The 20,598-nt window shown below is 43.6% G+C and overlaps 1 protein-coding gene across 3 annotated transcripts in view; it reads left to right on the top strand.

The window, feature by feature from the left end:
• Positions 1 to 226: 226 nt before the first annotated feature.
• The window catches only part of mmrn2a (multimerin 2a), a 53,211-nt gene continuing 32,839 nt past the window's right edge, over positions 227 to 20,598 (top strand). For all 3 annotated transcript variants that reach the window (XM_043678713.1, XM_043678712.1, XM_043678711.1), the window contains exons 1-3: positions 227 to 962; positions 15,787 to 15,909; positions 17,165 to 17,271. In XM_043678713.1, the coding sequence (XP_043534648.1) occupies positions 601 to 962; positions 15,787 to 15,909; positions 17,165 to 17,271 (592 nt within the window). In that variant the 5' untranslated portion in view covers positions 227 to 600. The remainder of the gene's footprint in view (positions 963 to 15,786; positions 15,910 to 17,164; positions 17,272 to 20,598) is intronic.

Raw genomic sequence — 20,598 nt, 5'->3', positions numbered from 1 at the left:
TTGTCTCCGGTCGGGGCCTATAAAAATGGACAATTAAATGTGGCCTTGTTGCCAGTGATAACCAGATTCTGAGATCAGTTTTATTTTCATTGGTGGGGGTGGATTGGGGGAGGGGAGGGCGGGGGGGAATGGCAGGGCCATAAATGAAACAAAAGAAACACTAATCTGAGTGTTTATTGGAATCAAGGAGATATTTAAAGTTAGTTTAATACACTTTATCTGCCCGCCCAACACATTTTAGAAATATACCTTTTTATTTATTGTTTCTCACAATTGGAGGCTTCCTCTTCCTGTTCTGAGTCTGCTGATAAGAACATTCAACCTCGCTCCTGTCCCTTGGTAAAATTAGGATTTGGGCGAGTGAGCTATTTCCTTATGTTGCATTGTACAGAATTGGTGCCAGTTCAAACCTTGACAGGAACACGGGGGCCTGCATTGTCCCTTGCCTTTTGACATTTCCCACGTAGGCTGGGAGTGTTGGGAAGGTTTCCTTCTCTTCCTTGCTCTTTGTCTGAGATTTTCACAGAGCAACAAAACAAATAGAGGCAGTTTGCGGGAACCTTTCTGCCTTTCCTACCTCCCCCCTCACCTTGAGCAGGAATGGAACGGATCAGTTCTTTAAACCGAGGGAAGAAAATGGCCTTCAGATCTCTTATCGTTTTCATGTGTCTAAGGCAGGTCTGGTTGAAGAAGGGTCCGGCGAATTACCCGGGAAATGGTGGCAAGGATTTCTTCAGAGAGGTGGCAGAATCGGACGGGTATCGAGGGACTCAGCACCCCCAAGGTTTTGACCGTATCGAGGGCCGTGCTGACACTGAGCTGGACGCCTGGGGTTATGAAGTGGTTCAGGGAACCAACAAACCTTTCTCCTACGTCCGAACCACCAGCTCTGACTCATTCAAGAGGCGCACCCAGAGCACGGTGACCAACACGCGAGCACCCTCAAAACCCTCACCCGGAAGGCAAGTGATAAAACAGGAACCAATATTATCCAGTCTTAGTGGCATTCCCTATATGCTATGTTAGGAACTCTGGCAGGAAAAAGCTGTGTTCCGTAAAAGAGCCTTCACCTCGATTAGCTGGCTGCTGCTCCTTGTCAGTGAGTTTAGTTTCGTGTCCGTGAACACCCCCCCCAGAGCCACTTATGGAGGTTATGGAGGCAGAGATAGGGCAGGATGCAGGTAACTTGATTGCAAATAGTGAAAACATTAACCATTCCTCTCACCGACCATTTACTTGGTGTGAGAGTGTACTGCAGGGATTAGGAATGTCGCAGGGTTTGATACTGTACCTGTGCTGTGTTAGCCTTCCTTGGGGCCGAAATCAGCCACTGCCACTGACAATGACTGTTACACAGAGAGTCCTGCTAGAGTGTGGGTCAGACCTGTGTGCATATGTGATTGGGTATATGTTTTTGTGGGTGCATACAGGTAGTTCTTCTATAACGCGATGACTATGTTCTTGTGCAATCCTGCCTTATAGAAAAATTGCGCTTTAGAAACAGCGCTTAAAGTGTTGGTGATGTAATCATATTACAGCCAACACGTGTTTTAAATGTTCATGTTGTAGAAACAGTGCCCCTCAATTTGTCAATTGTGTAACAGTGAATTTGTGTTAATGAAATGTGCATTAGAATAGAACCTGTATATGTCTGTGTCCATATCTGTTTGTATATACGTGTTTGCATGTCTACATGTGTGTTTGTGTATACATGTGCTTGTGTGTGTGTCTGTAGTATGTTTGTGTATGTGCATATATATTTGTGTACATATGCATATGTACATGTCTGTGTGTCTGTTCATATATACATATACATGTCAACTTGTGTGTGCATACAAGTAATTTTACATGTGTGTAAATCTGTTACGTATATACATGTACATGCGCATTTATATGCTGTATGAATGTACCCATGTGTATGTATATGACTGTGTATATGTATGTTACTAGGTGTGTATCTATGTGCATGTATACACTTGCGTAAATGTATCAATATATGCATATAACTATTGGTGTGCATATGTTTAGCCTAAGGATTGAGTAGGCCAGGCCCATACTCACTGGAATTTAGAACAATGAGAAACAACATATTGAAACATAAAAGATTCTTTAGGGAATTGGCACAGTAGATGTGGAGAGGTTGTTACCGCCATGGGAGAGTCGAGGACCGGGCACATCATCTCAGAGTAAGGGGTTGCCCATTTAAGACAGGGTTAAAAGTCACACAACACTAGGTTACAGTCTTAATAGGTTTATTTGGAAGAACTAGCTTTCGGAGCGCTGCTCCTTCATCAGGTAGCTGTGTGAAGGAGCAGTGCTCTAAAAGCTAGTGCTTCCAAATAAACCTATTGGACTATAACCTGGTGTTGTGTGATTTTAAACTTTGTCCACCCCAGTCCAACACTGGTTCCTTCACGTGTAAGACAGAGATGAGGAAGTAGTGAATCTGTGAAATTCTTTATTGCAGAGGGCTGTTGAGGATGGGCCATTAAGTATACTCAAGGCTGAGGTAGTCAGGTTTTTAATTAGTAAGGTAATCAAGGGTTTGGCGGAGAGAACGGGAAGGTAGAGTTGAGGGTTATCAGATCAACTATGATTTCAATGAAGAGTGGAGAAGATTCAATGGGCTGAATGGCCCACTACTCCTCCTGGGTCTACACGGTACCTGTTACAGCGACTCAGCAATCTGACTGTCACATAAAGAGTCTGTTTCATTAGGGTCAGTGATTCCTGTAAAAGCGACAGGGAGAGAGGGAGCAGTCACTCATTTCCAAGATCTATTTAGAGACGTTGGTGTGTATCTTGGAATGTGATAATTCACTGCAATGCAATTTGGTAGTTTTCTGTAGATCTGGGTATAGGCAGTGGTCCCCAGTGACTCCTAACCTGGGGTTCGACACGGCTGAATCAATTCCAAGAATGTTCCAGAATATCAGCTCCCAACAACATGAGAGCAGGGAAGTCAGCAGTGCTGATAGCTGGCAGGTTGTCCCTGTACCATGTAAGAGGAGGCAGGACCAGCATATAGCCATGGCCACTCTGACTGTACTTGGCATTACCCAGGCTGCAGATGACAGAGTGCTATAACTGGCCCCAATGCCATCAGCATTTATTCTTGTACCATCTCCCTGTTCTGTTGAGATTTTGTGAAAACCTCAAGCTGAAAGCAGCCTTTTGCATTAGATCAGGTTTGTCCCTCCCCAGGCGGAAGTGGGCACTTGCAGATGCTGGCGATTAGAGTCAAGATTAGAGTAGTGCTGGAAAAACACAGCAGGTCAGGCAGCGTCTGAGGAGCAGGAAAATCGACGTTTCGGGCAAAAACCCTTCAACTGATGAAAGGCATTTGACCGAAAAGTCGATTTTCCTGCTCCTCGGACACTGACCTGCTGTCTTTTTCCAGCACCACTCTAATCTTGACTTTGTTCCTTCCCACACAGGGCTCCCCTGTACAACAAACTGTAACCTCTGTCATTCACAGGAAACCAAGCTCCACTATTCCTGAGTCATCACAAATGTAAGAATTTGATCAAATCACCAATTTGTACTTCGCTGTCCAATCCCAGTTAAAAGAATATGCACACTAGGGTTATCAGTTCATAAGAAAATAATCATCTATTGTAACTAAATCACTTCTAACCAATCGTGATAAAATTATGAATTGCTAACTTATAATTTTATGACATAAACTTTTAAACTTCTTCCTAAAACTCATAAATACCTGCAATTAGGCACACAGAAAAATCTGGGGATAGAGGACGAAGCACAGTCCTGGCACCAGTCTGGATCACAGACAGTGGTGCTTGTGACTGAGAGAGTGTGAGAGAGCACTTCTCTTTGCAGGGAAAAGATGTGGCGCATCATAAAAAGACATTTTTCGTTTATACTTACTTTTGGATTGTAAACCAAAATGCGAAAAGGATACTGCTTTAAAGCAGGGAAATGGTGGAAGGAGATGTTGCAGTTTTGAAATAAGTTACTGGAACTCATTGTAAGTTATATTTACACTTTAATCGAGAAATAGAAGATGATTGCTAGACTCATCAGCACTTTATGCGTGTGTGTGCGTGCGCGCGTGTGTATGTGTATGTGTGTGAGAGAGAAAGAGAGTGTGTGTGTGAGAGAGAGAAAAAGAGAGTGTGTGTATGTGTGAGAGAGAAAGAGAGAGACAGTGTGTGTGCATGTGCGTGCGTGTGTGTGTGTGTGTTCAAGGCACCTTTGCTCAGGCACAGCCTGTTAACTAGTTTTCAATCAAGATTTCTGTTAATTGAACAGGGGGGCATTGAAAGGGGAGTGTGCCCACTAAAAGTAGAAAGACATGCATTTTGATAACATGGGGAGGTGATAGCCTAGTGGTATTATTGCTGAACTATTAATCCAGGGACCCAGATCACCTTTTGGGAACTTGGGTTTGAATCCTGCCATGGCAGATGGTGGAAATTGAATTCAACAAAAATCTGGAATTAAGAGTCTAATGATGACCATGAACTGGTTCTGGAAAAATACCATCTGGGTCACTAATTTCCTTTAGGGAAGGAAAGTGCCATCCTTACCTAGCCCTGACATGTAACTCCAGACCCACAGCAATGTGGTTGGCTCTTACCTGCCCTCTGGGTAATACATGCTGGCCTGACCAGGGACATCCTCATCCATTGGATGTTGCAAAACCAATTAAATATATTTTGAAATCTGAAGCAAACATAGAGAATGCTGGAGAAACTCAGCAGGCCTGGCAGCATCTGTGAAGAGAGACACAGAGTTACTGTTTCGAATCCAGTGTGATTCTACTTACAGAAGGGTTCTGAAACGGAGTCATATCAGACTCAAAACATTAACTCTGTTTCTCCCAGCACAGATGCTGCCAGACCTGCTGGGTTTTTTCCAGCACCCGCAGTATTTTGCCTTCACTTTTTGAAGTGTAATTGATATTATAATGTGGGAAACACAGCAGCCAATTTTCACACAGTTAACTGCAACAGACAGCAATCTTTTAGTCATACAGCATGGAGAAAGCTCCTTTAGTCCAACTCATTCAATGCTGACCAGGTTTCCTAAACTGAACTAGTCTCATTTTCCTGCATTTGGCCCATATCCCTCTAAACCTTTCCTACTCGTGCACTATCCAAATGTCTTTTAAATTTTGTAACTATACCTGCATCTACCACTTCCTCTGGAAGCTCATTCACCTTATTCATGTCCCTCATGATTTTATAAACCTCTATAAGGTCACCCTTCAGCCTCCTATGCTCCAGTAAAATGTAGTCCCAGCCTATCCCTAAATCTCAAACATCTTGGTAAATATTGTTTGCACCCTTTCCAGTTTAATAACATCGTTCGAGGAGAAAGTGAGGTCTGCAGATGCTGGAGATCAAAGTTGAAACTTTATTGCTGGAACAGCACAGCAGGTCAGGCAGCATCCAGGGAACAGGAGATTCGACGTTTCGGGCACAGGCCCTTCTTCAGCAATAAAGTTTCAACTAATAACATCGTTCCCAAAGTAGGACGAGCAGAATTGTATGCAGTACTCCAAATGCGATCTCACCAATGGAGCAATATTAGCCAGGGTGGCAATGCAGTCTTTTACAATGCAAGATGAAGTCTTGGCTTAATAGCTCATCCATGAACTGGCACATCTGACAGTGCAGCAGTCATAGAGTCATAGAGATGTACAATACAAAAGCAGATCCTTTGGTCCAACTCGTCCATGCCAACCAGATATCCCAACCCAATCTAGTCCCATCTGCCAACATCTGGCCCATATTCCTCCAAACCCTTCCTATTCATATACCCAACCAGATGCCTTTTAAATGTTGCAATTGTACTAGCCTCCACCACTTCCTCTGGCAGCTCATTCCATACACGTACCACCCTCTGCGTGAAACAATTGCCCCATAGGTCTCTTTTATATCTTTCCCTTTTCACCCTAAACTCTATGCCCTCTAGTTCTGGCCTCCCCCACCCCAGGGAAATGTCTTTGCCTATTTATCCTATCCATGCCCCTCATGATTGTATAAACCTCTATAAGGTCACCCCTCAGCCTCCGATGCTCCAGGGAAAACAGCCCCAGCCTGTTCAACCTCGCCCTATAGCTCAAATCCTCCAACCCTGGCAACATCCCTGTAATTCTTTTCTGAACCCTTTCAAGTTTCACAACATCTTTCCAATAGGAAGGAGATCCTGCTAAGATTTGCTTTCCCAAAATGTAGCACCTCACATTTATCTTAATTACACTACATCTGCCACTTCTCAGCCCATTGGCCCATCTGATCAAGATCTTGTTGTAATCTAAGGTAACCTTCTTCGCTGTCCACTACACCTCCAATGTTGGTGTCATCTGCAAACTTACTAACTGTATCTCTTATGCTCACATCCAAATCATTTATATAAATGACAAAAAATAGTGGACTCAGCACTGATTTGTGTGGCACTCCACTGGTCACAGGCCACAGTCCCTCTGTATTATACTGTTTTTTTTCTCCTGTGCTCTGGAGTGGATTTTGAACCAGGAAACCTTGCGACTTTAGAGGTGAGCACCCTACAAGCTGAGTCATGGCTGAGACAGTAAGTGTCTTCCAGGTTTATCTTGGTGTTTCCAGGAATTAGCCTTTCACATTCTGGATTTAGATGTGACACTGGGACACTTTTTAAAAAAAAAGTAAACTTTTCTTTATCAATTGTGAAGGTTTCAGAGCTGAAGAAAAGGTTGTTGGGGTGGGTGGAAACCTTCAGGATTATGACCAGAGGAGGTACTCAGGCTTTGGCTCGATTGGTTGTTCACTGTCCATTTGCAGGAACTGATGCTGTTGCTGGGTGGAGAGGATGCAGACAACATCAAACTGAAAACTCTGGAAACGGGAATAGGAAGAAGTCCAAAGAATTCAATGTAAATCCATGGGGGATGGGGTGAAACAGGATCAGGAAGACATCGTCATGGGAACTGAAAGTTTCAGAGACTGGCCTGGGCCTCCATACAGAGTCCAGACACTGGCAGCAAATGAAAGACACAAGAAGGGGGCGGGAGTGTTGCTGCTGCTGACACAAGCTTCATTGTTTCTGCACTCCGTTCTGTTACCCCAATGCACTTGTATAGTGTGATCTGCCTGTAAAGCATGTAAGGCTACACTTTTCACTGCACCTCAGTACATGTGACAGAAATAAATTAAATCAGATCAATGTTGGAGCTGCGAATTGCTGCTGTAATCAGACTGTTAACAGGGTGGGTCCAATGGACATACAGAGAATGGTCACTCGGAGTGGGCCTGCTCTACTTTAACTGTGTCTATACTCATCATATCTCTCCTCTCCAAACCTGCACGAGATTGGGTTAAAAGCCAAATGCTGTGCAAAACCAGCCGGTTTGGTTTTGGTGATGCGTTATTTGTCCCAGATGACCACTGCTGGCAGCTTGAGGTATATGCCACCTGTACCAGGGCTAAGGGCTGTTTAAGGCAGTTCAATGCCTTTGATCTTCCTTTGCCTTGGGTCTATGTAGTGATTAGTGATAGAGGGTACACCACTGTGGAGGAGAGATATGTTCACAGTAACAAACAGGTTTATTGAATATAGCAGTAAGTACAACTACATTTGGTCAGTCATTTCTAAGACCTGTTAAAGATAAATCTGTTCCCTCTAAAAACTGGAAATGAACTCCTTGTCTCCACCCTCAGACTGTATATGTGCACCAGCAAATGGAGGCAAAGTCACATGAACATTAACCCCTTCAGAACCACTACCTTTTACGATGGATCTAAATGCCACAACCAATCACGGTGAAACATTCAGAAGAAGCTTCACTCTTGGGTCAGCAGCTCATAGAAATTTAGCAAGACTTCATTCTGCAAGGGGCCAGCACAGACCAACGGGCTGAATGGGTTCCTCCTGCACTGTAACAACTCATCACTCTAAGAAGAAACTCCTGCAGTAGGTTTAATGAAAAGTGTACAAAAGAATTCTGGCTACCCTCCCCATTACACCAGAATGTTGCTGGGAAAAGTAAGGAGTTTTATTGTTGTGAATACAATTCCGTTTAGTTCCCTACCTTGCCACCCGTTCATTATTATTTAATGACGAATTTTCTGTTGTCATTGACGTTTGGCAGAGAGTCTTTCTTTTTGTCTTTTTGGATTATTCTGTTGCTAGATAACCTGGGTTTTGAGGTCATGTTGGTTAGCTACAGGACAAAAGGCCATTCTGCCCTGTTACAAGCATTTCCTCACCCTTCGTTTCGGAGTGAGGAGCTCCTGGTTTAATTGCTGCATTATTGTACCAAACCGGGGTCTCAAAACAGCTCCCTTCACTAAGATGCCAATAGTGCCGTTCGATCCTTGGGTCCTGTGAATATGACTGAATTGGATCAGAATCTACTTCTGGAGAAGGTTGCTTTTAACAGTACCTTCTCTGTGCATCTGTGGAGATGATGTGGAGGAGCCAGTGTTGGACTGGGGCGGACAACATTAAAAATCACACAACACCAGGTTATAGTCCAACAGCTTTATTTGGCAGCACTAGCTTGAATGAGCAGCGCTGTAGGGGTATGGGTGGGTTGCGCTTCGGCGGGTCGGTGTGGACTTGTTGGGCCGAAGGGCCTGTTTCCACACTGTAAGTAATCTAATCTAATCTAGAGAGAGCTCCCTGTACAGTGAAACAGTTTAGTTGCTATCAGTGAGAGATGACCCTGCAGTTAGCAATAACAGGGTCAGATCGCTCTGTTTCTGCTGTCTCCAGGTTGAGGGCATGGCAGTACAGCGCCTTTAAGAGAGATTTGTTCTGTATTGTTTCTCTGGCAGAGAGGCACTGCCACAGTGGTGTCAGTATATCTGCTTCAGCAGTCGGAAAATGGCTTTGAGCTCCTTAAGGTTTTTTTAAAAATGAGACAAAAGAAGTAGGAGTGGGAAAAGTCAGCCTCAAGCAGATCCAGGGTTTTAGTTTTGCTTTCAGTTGTTGAACTCAGGGTTTTGGAGTTGAAGCTGCTAGATACAGCGCTCTCTCAGCTGCAGCAAAAAAAACTTGAATTCTCTTTCTGCCACTGGATTGTTTCTTTTGATGTTCCTTTTTCCCCTGGTCTGGAGCAGAGATAGCATGTGAGGAAGGTCTGTTTTGCTGAATTTGCCTTTGCCAAGGGTGTATCTAAGGGATACTTCTATATTGGAACAGTTGATGAGGAGTGGTTTAATAATATATTATTTTATTAAGTATTTCAGTACAGTTAATGATATGCCAATTCTATTTTTGTTTGTATTTTAACTGTGACATAAGAATAAAATAGGTTTTACTTAAAGCCTATTAATGGACCGATCCAATCCCATCTGGAACACAGATGTGCCTTTCGAAAAAATAAAAAGTTCGGGTCTAGCTATCTCCTTGTGGGGTTTGGTCTGGTCCATAACCAGGAGAATCCACAAACACTGAGCTACACATCATACCTTTCACCTGGTACTGAAACAGACTCTTAATCCCTATACACTATACACCTTGTGAAATAAAGACATACACCAGAAAATACATATCTTCAAATAGATTAGACCCAGGGTTACAGCTGATGGAGCCCACCTTCAGCATTTCAACAATTAATTAACAGGATTCAACAAGAAGCAGTCTTTTTAAACAGTTAGCTTTTTCCTCCAGTGTTGCCCTAGAGATTGTAGGATCGTCAGGGAATGCTGGCAGCGCTGAGTTGACTGTTTGCCTATGGTTTGCCATTGTGTTGGCTTTGAGTGATTGCTGCATTCTGTTCTTGGAGACAGTTAGTCTCCATGACTCTGGGGAGTCTTTCAAATACATTCTTATTATTCAAGCAAAGCCCAATTTCACCCCCTAAAGTCAGTATTCCACACATGGTGCCTTATATCTAGTTTTCTGACCACATGTACACTCTTCTTAATTTGCTTTTCCTTCACAGGATCGTCCACCTCCTTCTAGTTTCATATTATCTCAAAACATAACCAGTTTGTTTGAGTTTGTGGATCCAGACCATTTATTTATTCAGCCAATGGGAAGAAGCAGTGCAATAGCCTCCTCCTTTGCAGAGGTGACGGTGATGAGTCTGTGGTGAGGACACTCCTTGGCAATGTACAGCACTGGCTGTGTCTTTCCACAAGTGTTTTCGGGCTTTGTACTGAGGAGCCATGATAGCTGGTGCTTGTATAGAGACCCTGGCTCGTGCTGAACCTGTTTAGCAAGGATCACTCTCACTGTGGCATTTCAGAGCTTGTTCTTGGCATTAAGAAGGCAATGACTTCCCGTGTTTCTCATTCCTGGATCCATTAGGTCCAGGCTGCTGGATCTCCCTTGGTGGGGAGGGGAGGGGGGGGGTCACTCCATGTGGATCACTGAGGTAGCAGACATCAATGGCTGGAATGAATGGGACATCATGGTGAGGTGTAGCACGGATGACTTCAAACAGCTTGGGGTTTTTTTTCAGTTGACAGGTAGTAGGGAGATTGTATTTGCAAGGACAGGAAACCCAGGGAGAGCATCTCTTCCAGGAGGATGCACAGTGCATTGATGTGTTCAACTGAATGTCAACAAGATATAAGTGAGTGTGTGTGTGTGAGAGAGTGTAGGCACATGGGTGTAGGTGGTTGTGTGTATAAGTAGGTTTGTGTGTGTGTATAGGTGAGTGCATGTAAATGTGTAGGTGTTTGTGAGAGAGAGTGTGTGTAGAGAGAGTGCATGTGTATGTGTGGGAGAGAGAGTGGGAGAGAGAGGTGTGTGTGTGTGACCTTTGCCAGACCATTGCAGAGTACTCTCATCATGGACAGTGGTGGGGCAAGTGCTGAGCTCCAGAGAATTCTGGAACATCACCCAGTTACTTAAATCCAAAACAATCCCAATACATGGGACAATCCAATCAGCAATCACTCCTCGGGGAGGCCAAGGTGTAGTGGTAATCCCGCTAGACAAGTAAACCCGAACCTGAGGCTATATTCTGGAGCCATAGGTTGAACCTCACCATGGCCAATGGTGAAATTTGAATCCGATAAAAATCTGGAATTTAAAAATAAACTCTTCTCAGTTGTGGCAAAAACCCATCAAGTTTGTTAATGTCATAACTTAACTGGGAAGACAGTACCAATAATCCACAAAAATTCACAAATGTATACAATCCCGATGAAATGGCCAATTTGTGCAACTGACTGTGATTCAGGACAAAAGCAATTCAAACCAGATCCCTTCAGTAACAGGAAAAAAAAACAATTGATCATAATCCACATGAGCAGTGAAAAGAAAGCATTTCATACAAACATGTGAATCATCAGGTAGAGTAGGCTGTTCAGTCCCTCAAGAGAGTGGTGCTGGAAAAGCTCATTCCTGATGAAGGGCTTTTGCACAAAACATTGATTTAGACCATAAGACCATAAGACATAGGAGTAGAAGTAAGGCCATTCGGCCCATCGAGTCCACTCTGCCATTTGATCATGGCTGATGGGCATTTCAACTTACCCGCATTCTCCCCGTAACCCTTAATTCCTTGTGACATCAAGAATTTATCAATCTCTGCCTTGAAGACATTTAGCGTCCCAGCCTCCACTGCACTCCGCTGCAATGAGTTCCACAGGCCCACCACTCTCTGGTTGAAGAAATGTCTCCGCATTTCTGTTCTAAATTGACCCCCTCTAATTTTAAGGCTGTGCCCATGGGTCTCCCCGCCTAACGGAAACAATTTCTTAGCGTCCACCCTTTCCAAGCCATGTATTATCTTGTAAGTTTCTATTAGATCTCCCCTTAATCTTCTAAACTTCAATGAGTACAATCCCAGGATCCTCAGCCATTCCTCGTATGTTAGACCTACCATTCCAGGGATCATCCGTGTGAATCTCTGTTGGACATGCTCCAGTGCCAGTATGTCCCTCCTGAGGTGTGGGGACCAAAACTGGACACAGTACTCCAAATGGAGCTTAACCAGAGCTTTATAAAGTCTCAGTAGCACAACGGTGCTTTTATATTCCAACCCTCTTGAGATAAATGGCAACATTGCATTTCGCTTTCTTAATCACGGACTCAACCTGCATGTTTACCTTTAGAGAATCCTCGACTAGCACTCCCAGATCTCTTTGTACTTTGGCTTTACGAATTTTCTCACCGTTTAGAAAGTAGTCCATGCTTGTATTCTTTTTTCCAAAGTGCAAGACCTCGCATTTGCTCACATTGAACTTCATCAGCCATTTCCTGGACACTCTCCCAAACTGTCAAGATCCTTCTGCAGCCTCCCCACTTCCTCAGTACTACCTGCCTGTCCACCTATCTTCGTATCATCGGCAAACTTCGCTAGAATGCCCCCAGTCCCTTCACCCAGATCGTTAATATATAACGCGAACAGCTGCGGCCCCAACACCAAACCCTGCGGGACATCGCTTGTCACCGGCTGCCATTCCGAAAAGGAATCTCTTATCCCAACTCTCTGCCTTCTGTCAGCCAGCCAATCCTCAATCCATGCCAGTAGCTCACCTTGAAGACCATGGATTTTCCTACAGATTTTCCTGCTCCTCAGATGCTGCCTGACCTGCTTTGCATTTCCAGCACGACTCTAATTTTGACTCTGATCTCCAGCATCTGCAGTCCTCACTTTCACCCTGTTCAGTCCCTCAAGCCTACTGTGCTATTCAATCAGGTCAAGGTTGATCGTAACCTCAAATCTGTGTACCTGCCTACCCTGACACCCTTCAATGACCAACTTAACAACAGTCTATCTACCTTTGCCTTCAAACTATTCAAGGACTCTGTTTACAGCATCTTTTCTGGATGTGAGTTCCTGTCGGGGTAAAGTTAACATTATTTGCCTGGAAGCCATTTTCCTGATTCGGCTGAGAGTTCCATTTTGTGTCCCCAGCCAGAACTTTGCTGGCTGTGCATTCCTTACTATGAGGTAATGTGAAAGGTTGTCCTTATCTTCCTTCTCAAGATAGTGTCTCCTCCCTTTGCTGAATGATCAGTGCAGGCTGTAGAACCAGTCAAGCAGTCATAGACTTTCCAATTAGTCCCCCTTCCTTCTCTAGTTATTGCCTCTTCACGGTCATTCAGCCAATATTTCTGCTTAGTATTAGCAATCTGTGTAACTAGAGCAGATGGTGATACCATTTGATCTGTCCACTTGTAAAATGCATAATAGTGCTTTAGTTTTGAACTTAATGACTAACCTCTAATTTAGTACCAACTTGTCAGCATGCCAAACTGTGTAATTAACAGTCAGCTCCTATCTGTTTTCTCTATATAATCCTGTAGTATCCTGATGTACTTCGGAATAACACCGAGCCACAGTTAGGACGGTGAATTCCCCATGATACATCGTGTGATAAACGAATCAGTTCGCAAGGTCCGAGTCTTGAGAGTTTTCTTCAACAGTTCCAAAGACTCTTAATGTTCTGAGGGGAAAAAAAATTGTTATTCTCAGTTTTACACAGGAGACCCTTGATTTTTAAACAGTAGCTCCTAGTTCTAGAAAGAGAAAACGATCCCTCCATCAACTCTGTCAAGACCCCTCAGGATTCTATTTGTTTCAATCAAGTCACCTCTCATGCTTCTAAACTCCAACAGGTAGAAGCCCAGTCTATTTACTATTTCTTCATAAGACAACTTGCCATTTTAGGTATTCTAGTAAATCTTCTCTGAATTGCGTCCAATGCATTTAACATCTTAAATAAGATGACCAATGCTGTACACAGCCCTCCAAACGTGTGTAACCAATGCCCTAAATAACTGAAGTATAACCTCCCTAGTTTTTATTCAATTCCCCTCAACTGGTAACATTCTGTTAGCTTTCCTCATTACTAGCCGTACTTGAATACTGACCTTCTGTGCTTCATGCACAAAGACCCCCAGACCCCTCTGAATTTCTGAGCTAGTTTCATGTAACTTATACTATACCCTTCAAATCCCCACATGCACATGCATGCGCGCACACACACCCATGATTAGGACAGACAAAATACAAATGATTTAACACATATACTGGGGTGAAACAGTGTAGATACAGGGTAAGCAAAATCCTGAAGGTTCAGAAGACAGGAGGAAAGTTATTTTTTCCTCCACAATCCTTTTTATTTTTGCAATAATGACATACTGTAGAGGGACAGTCATTCTCAAGTTTGATGGTTGATCAGTTGAACATGGAATAAATAAAATAAAAGACCTTTCTTTTAATTTTTCTTGGGTTTTCTGTCTCTTAAAGAGAGAGGGAGCGAAAGATGGTTTTCGTTTGTAAGCTATACATATCTTATTTCCCGTAATTGCATGCTCTTAGCACCTACAGCCCTTTAACACTCACCACCTCAACCAAAGGCAGTTGTCAGGCAGAATTACCTCAGCCCAAAGGTTTTTCTGCGCCATTCAGCCTCCAATGTTTGTGCTTACTACTTCAAGAAGCAACATTGTACTGTACAGATCGACAATATGGGCCAGCACCTGATCTTTCACATTGTCAAGTTTTCCTGGTAAAGGGCAGTTTTTAGACAATAGACAACAGACAATAGGTGCAGGAGTAGGCCATTCTGCCCTTCGAGCCTGCACCACCATTCAATATGATCATGGCTGATCATCCTTAATCAGTATCCTGATTAGTCCCAAAAGAACTAAAAATACATGGTCTCTTACAGGAAGGAAATCTACACTCCTTCCCTAGTTTGACCCACTTCAAACCATTCACAACGTGGGTTGACTCTTTACTGCACTCTGGACAATTAGGGATGGATAATAATTGGCCAGTGACACTCACATCCCATCAATGAATAACAAATAAAATATTGTAGGCAAAAGTGAGGACTGCAGATGCTGGAGATTAGAGTCAAGCTTAGAGTGGTGCTGGAAATGCACAGCAGGTCAGGCAGCATCCAAGGAGCAGGAAAATCAACATTTCGGACAGGAGCCCTTCATCAAGAATTCCTGATGAAGGGCTCCTGCCTGAACCGTCAATTTTCCTGCTCCTCGGACGCTGCCTGACCTGCTGTGCATTTCCAGCACCACTCTAAATAAAATATTGTGACATACCCCATTTAACCAGCATCTACTCAATCACTCAATTTATTATCCCTTCCCAAGATTTATCCTCAATTCCTATAACATTGAGTGTTTAACTAAAATCTTTTGTGCAGAACATCGATGAGTCAGGAGTCTGAGTACATGATGGTTTTCCACAATTCACTGGTCAAAAAACAATCAAGGACATTGGCTAAACAGGAACACCTTCTCTCAATCTATGTTGACTGCAGTTCACTAACCTCTGACCCTTGGGTTCACTCTTGATAATCCAGTTCCACTATTTACAAGGTGCAAAGCCTACTCCCAATGAAAATGGCCTTGTTTCCAGCCGTGGAACACTGCCCCCTATTTTCACTATAGGGATCATCATCAATTGTTACAGAAGGCACGCACTTATCCCTTTTGAGGAAGTCTGTACAAATCATTCTTTCATTTATTACAGAAATCAGTCATTGATTATATTACCAACCTCAACTTTGCAATCTCAGTTTTTGGAATCTCAATGTGTCTTTGATGACTGTTAAAGAAGACTTTAAGAACTTAGGTTTGATTACTCATAGAATCTCTACAGTGTGGAAACCAAACCATTAGGCCCAAGTCCACACCAATCCTTCCAAACAGAAACCCACCCAGACTCATTCCCCTAACTCTACATTTACCCGTGACTAATGCACCTAACCCACACATCTCTGAACCATTATTGATCTTAGAATTTCAGAATTATTTTTACATGTTAGATAATGCAAAGAACCATTAATTTCTATAAATATAACCCTTGGAACAGTCTACACATTTCTTTTTCTCCCCTTGTTTTAGGAACTGGTGTGCCTTTGTGAAATCCAAATTGTCCTCTACGGTGGTTTCATGTGGAGTCGAGCGATTTGTCCAAAGAGCTGTGGAGCCCTGTATGAATGGGATGGTGAATTGCCCAAGGGTGGTGTAAGTACCAACCCAGATTTCACACTGGACACTGGAGAGTGAAGGGCTTGCATCTTGTACAGTGAGTGATTTCTCTAAAGGAGTGGGAGACAAGGCAATGTTGAGTGTATCGATGGAGGTGTCCAGTGGACTAGAGGATGCGGACCCTGAAGGATGCTTGTGAGCTATAGAATTGGAGGCTGGGTGTGTTAAGTAAGAGACCTGGAAATTTGTATTTGATTTAATCCTGCGATTTAACCTGAACCTGCAGCCAAGGTTTGACCTTAGAGCACCATTGCTGATATGATCCTTGCAGACCTTCCAATCTCCAGCAGATATTCTGATACCTTGCAGTCGATGAACAGCACCACTGGCATTGGCTGCCTACATGACCAACTCTGCTCTCTCAGAGTGAAGGTGTTCAACAGCTCATGGAGCTAGCCTTGAGGTTGTTCACTGGGGGGGGGGGGGTGTGGGGTGTGGCAATGAGCCACTGAAGAATGTGTGAGTAGCCCCATGACCCTCTCAGTAACAACGTCACCTCATGTATCCAGGAAAAAAGAGTTTCTGTGACAATGTTTAAGTCTTGAGGGCTGTGGAGGGTGACAGATTTGATTCTGAAGTTTGAAAAAGCATTAAGTAGGTAAGATGTGGAATTCTTAATCATTACAAGAACAAGATGGTAATCCATCTATTTCAGAAGAGCACAGGGGCATCTCAAATGCAAAACATTTTTGTCACTGTTCAGATCAGTCTGTGCTTTTCTTTCCCCCGCCCAGTCTCTGATTTCATGGATTTAGCCTCCCACCAACACCCTACATCACCATGAGGTTCCCCAAAACTCTGTTACTGGACCAAGTCCCACTCACTCATCACCCCCCTGCTCACTGACCCGGTTTGGCTCCTTGTCCACTGACGCATCAATTTTAATACTCACCTCCGCGTTTTCAAATCCTGCAATCCTCCCTGGCTCTGAAACCTCCTCCAACCTGATAGACCTTCAGGGTCTCCACGCTCCTGATGAGCCTCTGCAGAACCTTAGGTTTTAATTGCTCCTTCATTAGCTGTCCTGCATTCAGATGTCCAGGTTCCAAGCCCTGGAATTCCTTCCCTAAACGTTTCCACCTCTCTAACTCCTGCCTATTTAACACAATCTGTAAATAAAATTCTGCCTTTTTGACCAAGGCTTTGGTCATCGGCTTCAATATCTCAGCTTCTACTGTGTTTTGATGATGTGTTTGTAAATCTAGGTTTTAAGATGTAAATTGTTGTTTAGGTACCAACCGGCTCTAAGACCCATGTACAAGGTGAAGCAAATGATTGTGACATCCTTGGAGTGGAAATGCTGTCCTGAGTATACAGGACCCAACTGTGAACACACAGGTAAACCTCAGCATTGCCATTCCTAAGTCTGTACTTCAACAAATGGTTTCCACACCAGGGGACAAAAATACTTCTTTGTAGTCAATGATGCTACATGGGAGGTGTGATGGATGCAAAATTCAGTGATTGTGCAAAGGGTGAGGTGCAACAGATGCATTGTTTAAGACAGTTACCTAGAGGACATTAAGTACAAGATCCATCCGGAGAATTGAACGCTCTTGTGGTATAATGTTAGCATCTGTATCTTTGAGCCAGAAGACTAGGGATTCAAGGGATGCATCATAAAATCTCTGCAACGGTTGATGTAGAAAATATCTACAACCTGAGACACTCAGGATTGGTAGTGTTGTTGGTCCCAGTTACAGAGATGTGACCTGTACTTGGATGCACCGATGGCCTGTGCTAATCTAGTAGTCAGAGGGACACATCATTAGTGTTACAAGAGGGTCAGTGTTGGTGGGTTTTGTTTGGAGGAGCTCCAGGGACTTGCCATATACTCTTTGGAGAAGAATGGATTGGATGGCCCAATTCTGGATGAGGTTTGAGATGTGGTTCAGTAATGCTGGATCGATACTTCGCTCAGTGTACTACGTTGGAGGAGTTGAGAAATTTATTATATAGTTCTACCTTTACGTTCTTCGAAACACCCGTAAACAGTGAGTTCCTCAAGTGGTGAAAACGTGCAACCTATTAAACTGCACAAATATAGAATGTCCGTTCTAATCCAGAAAACAAGTCTTCTGTTAATATTTTTCTTTAAACCACAGATTAGCGAAGATCAGACTCAATGAGTGGAGGGTATACAGTAAGAAATAAACGGGTGTGAATTGACGAAAACTGGACTTTAATTGAACTTTCTGAACAGAGAGACTACAGTGAAGTTAGTTCAATGCTGGCTAATGGTGTGAATCTACTGTACACGTTAATCTTGTGCAATACACAAGAGGACGATGGTGACGAGTTTGGGATGGAAATTTCTTCTGCATTTCATTTCAGGTGTTGAGGATGAAGAGTATTTTGACACTTCTTGAAAATCCTAAAGCGGATTTTGAGGAAATTTGAGTAATGTGCAAATTTGCAGCTTTTGCGCAAATCATGCTCAGGTATGAGGTAGCAGTGTATGTAACTGAAGAAATGGCACAAAGGGTGTGTGGAATACATTACCCCATTGCCTATGGGACAAAGGGCTCAAGTGTCTGTTCAGGGAATATTTGTGAATGGTTTCTCTCTGTGGGAACTGGATGGTTTACTCTCATTATTCTCTGCAGCTCCCCTCATTAGCTGAGCCCTAGGCCTTTATGGTGCCCATCTCATGGTATTTTCCCTCTCGCCAATGCCAGAACCTCTTGATATTCCCAATGCCAGTGCCATTTTTAAAGCTGGGTTGTGCACCCAGTTCAGTGCTGCCAGTCAGGAGTTACTCTTCATAGTGCACTCAGTGGAAGGGGAGACAAAATAAGTGTTTCTGAGAGTGTAGCAGACACTTCATTTGAAATGCAAGAGCTCACTCAGAACGGTATTAAACTACACAAGTTAGCCACTCTTAATGTCATCCCATCTTACTACCCTGTCTACTTGAATCCTGCTGTTTCCCCAGTGCTCAGTGTAACCTACCATCTTCTCAAAGTTCAACATGGAAATGTCACATACTGGAAGGACTTTAACAGGTGAAAATATTCACTTTTATTCATCAACAGCAAAAGCAAAGGGGAACAGATCCTTTGGGAACAGATGGGGATCTGTATTTCAAACAAATCAACAAGAGATCACTTCACCTATTCAGGTGTTAATTCAGCCTGGTTTGGCTTGGAGTAACCAACACGCGATCATGCAGAAGGTAATGTTCTTCCTGCTCCTCCTCTGAGGTCTGTGTTCACTCTCCCAACTCTTCAGCCTCTATCACCTCCCTCATTGCTTGCTCCAGTTGTGCAGATGCAAGGATTATCGAGCGCTCTCCATCTGGAGTCTACTGCAAATACCACTCGCCCCACCTTCAGGAGGTCTGTCGCCTACTCTGTGACATCCCTGGTTGAAGAATGGATTTTGCTCAGTCTCAGTCAGGGGGAACGGACCATTGTTCCAGAAGGTAGTCCTGGTCTCCCAGTAACATCTGTGTAAAGCATTCAACTCTTGATGGGTTACCATACAGGTCGGCCATGACATGCCTCCACATGGAACTGTGACACATTCCAATGGATGCAGCACCAGTCTCGATACAGGGACTTTATTTTAGTGAACACAGTACAAATCCATGTCACGCAAATACAGCAGGAGATTGTAATTACTGTGTGATTGGTGAAACCTTGCCCCCCCCCCCCCAAAATCACCCAAGAAAGGCAGCATTGTATATCAATGAATACTTACTGTTCAAGATGAGAGGGAATTAGGTCTGTGCCCTTGTCTAACCTAACAGCAGGGATTGACTTTGTGAATTGTAGCCAACTAGTGCCACTTGATGTCACCTGGGATTAAATCTTATCGTCATTTCTGTGAAGCAATTTGTACTGACTAATTACACAGTTAAAAATCACACAACACCAGGTTATAGTCTAACAGGTTTATTTGGAAGCATTAGCTTTCAGAGTGTTGCTCCTTCATCAGGTAGCTACACGTTAATTTCTCTTGAAGTGGAAGGGAGGCAGGAGCTTGCCTTGGGTGATCGGTATAGCAAAAATTGAGAAATATTGAGTCTATGCCCAAAATCACATGCCAAAACTATTGAGTTTTGAGAAGTTGGTTTGCAATTTCTCGCTTCCCAAAGCAGTTGGTGTCAGATATTTGTTGAGAGGTTACAAGAGTTGGAAATATTTCCAAATGGGAAAGGAGTCATCTGCAGAAAGAGGTGCACAACTTTAGGGTGTGAGACATGAAAGTGACAGAGGGTGTAGAGGATGGTCTGGGTATTACGCATGAGTCCCACATTCGAGGGATGTGCTGCATTCAGTAATGTGGGAGATCGATGGGGCAGTGGGTAGCACTCATCACTTGAAAGTGCGTTCATTTACATATAGTCATTAAACTTCTTATGAGACTGTTCACAAGTCTTCAGAGGGAGAAAGACAAAAAAACTGCAGATGCTGGGATCTAAAGTAGACAGGCAGGAGGCTGGAAGCACACAGCAAGCCAGGCAGCATCAGGAGCTGGAGAGGTTGATGTTTCGGGTGCAACCCTTCTTCAGGATAGGGGGTGGGTGAGAGAGGGGAGCTGCAGATAAAGTGGGTGGTGGGGGCAGGGTGGTGAAGTGGGGATAGGTAAAGACATGTAGAGGGTACGACCTGGTTGGGCAATGGGAGGTATGAATCAGTTCGGTGGCTGGGGGAATTGACA

Source organism: Chiloscyllium plagiosum, chromosome 38 (assembly GCF_004010195.1).
Source record: "Chiloscyllium plagiosum isolate BGI_BamShark_2017 chromosome 38, ASM401019v2, whole genome shotgun sequence".
Taxonomy (NCBI): domain Eukaryota; kingdom Metazoa; phylum Chordata; class Chondrichthyes; order Orectolobiformes; family Hemiscylliidae; genus Chiloscyllium; species Chiloscyllium plagiosum.
Note: the sequence above shows the minus strand (reverse complement) of the source record. Positions and strands in the feature narration are given on the sequence as shown.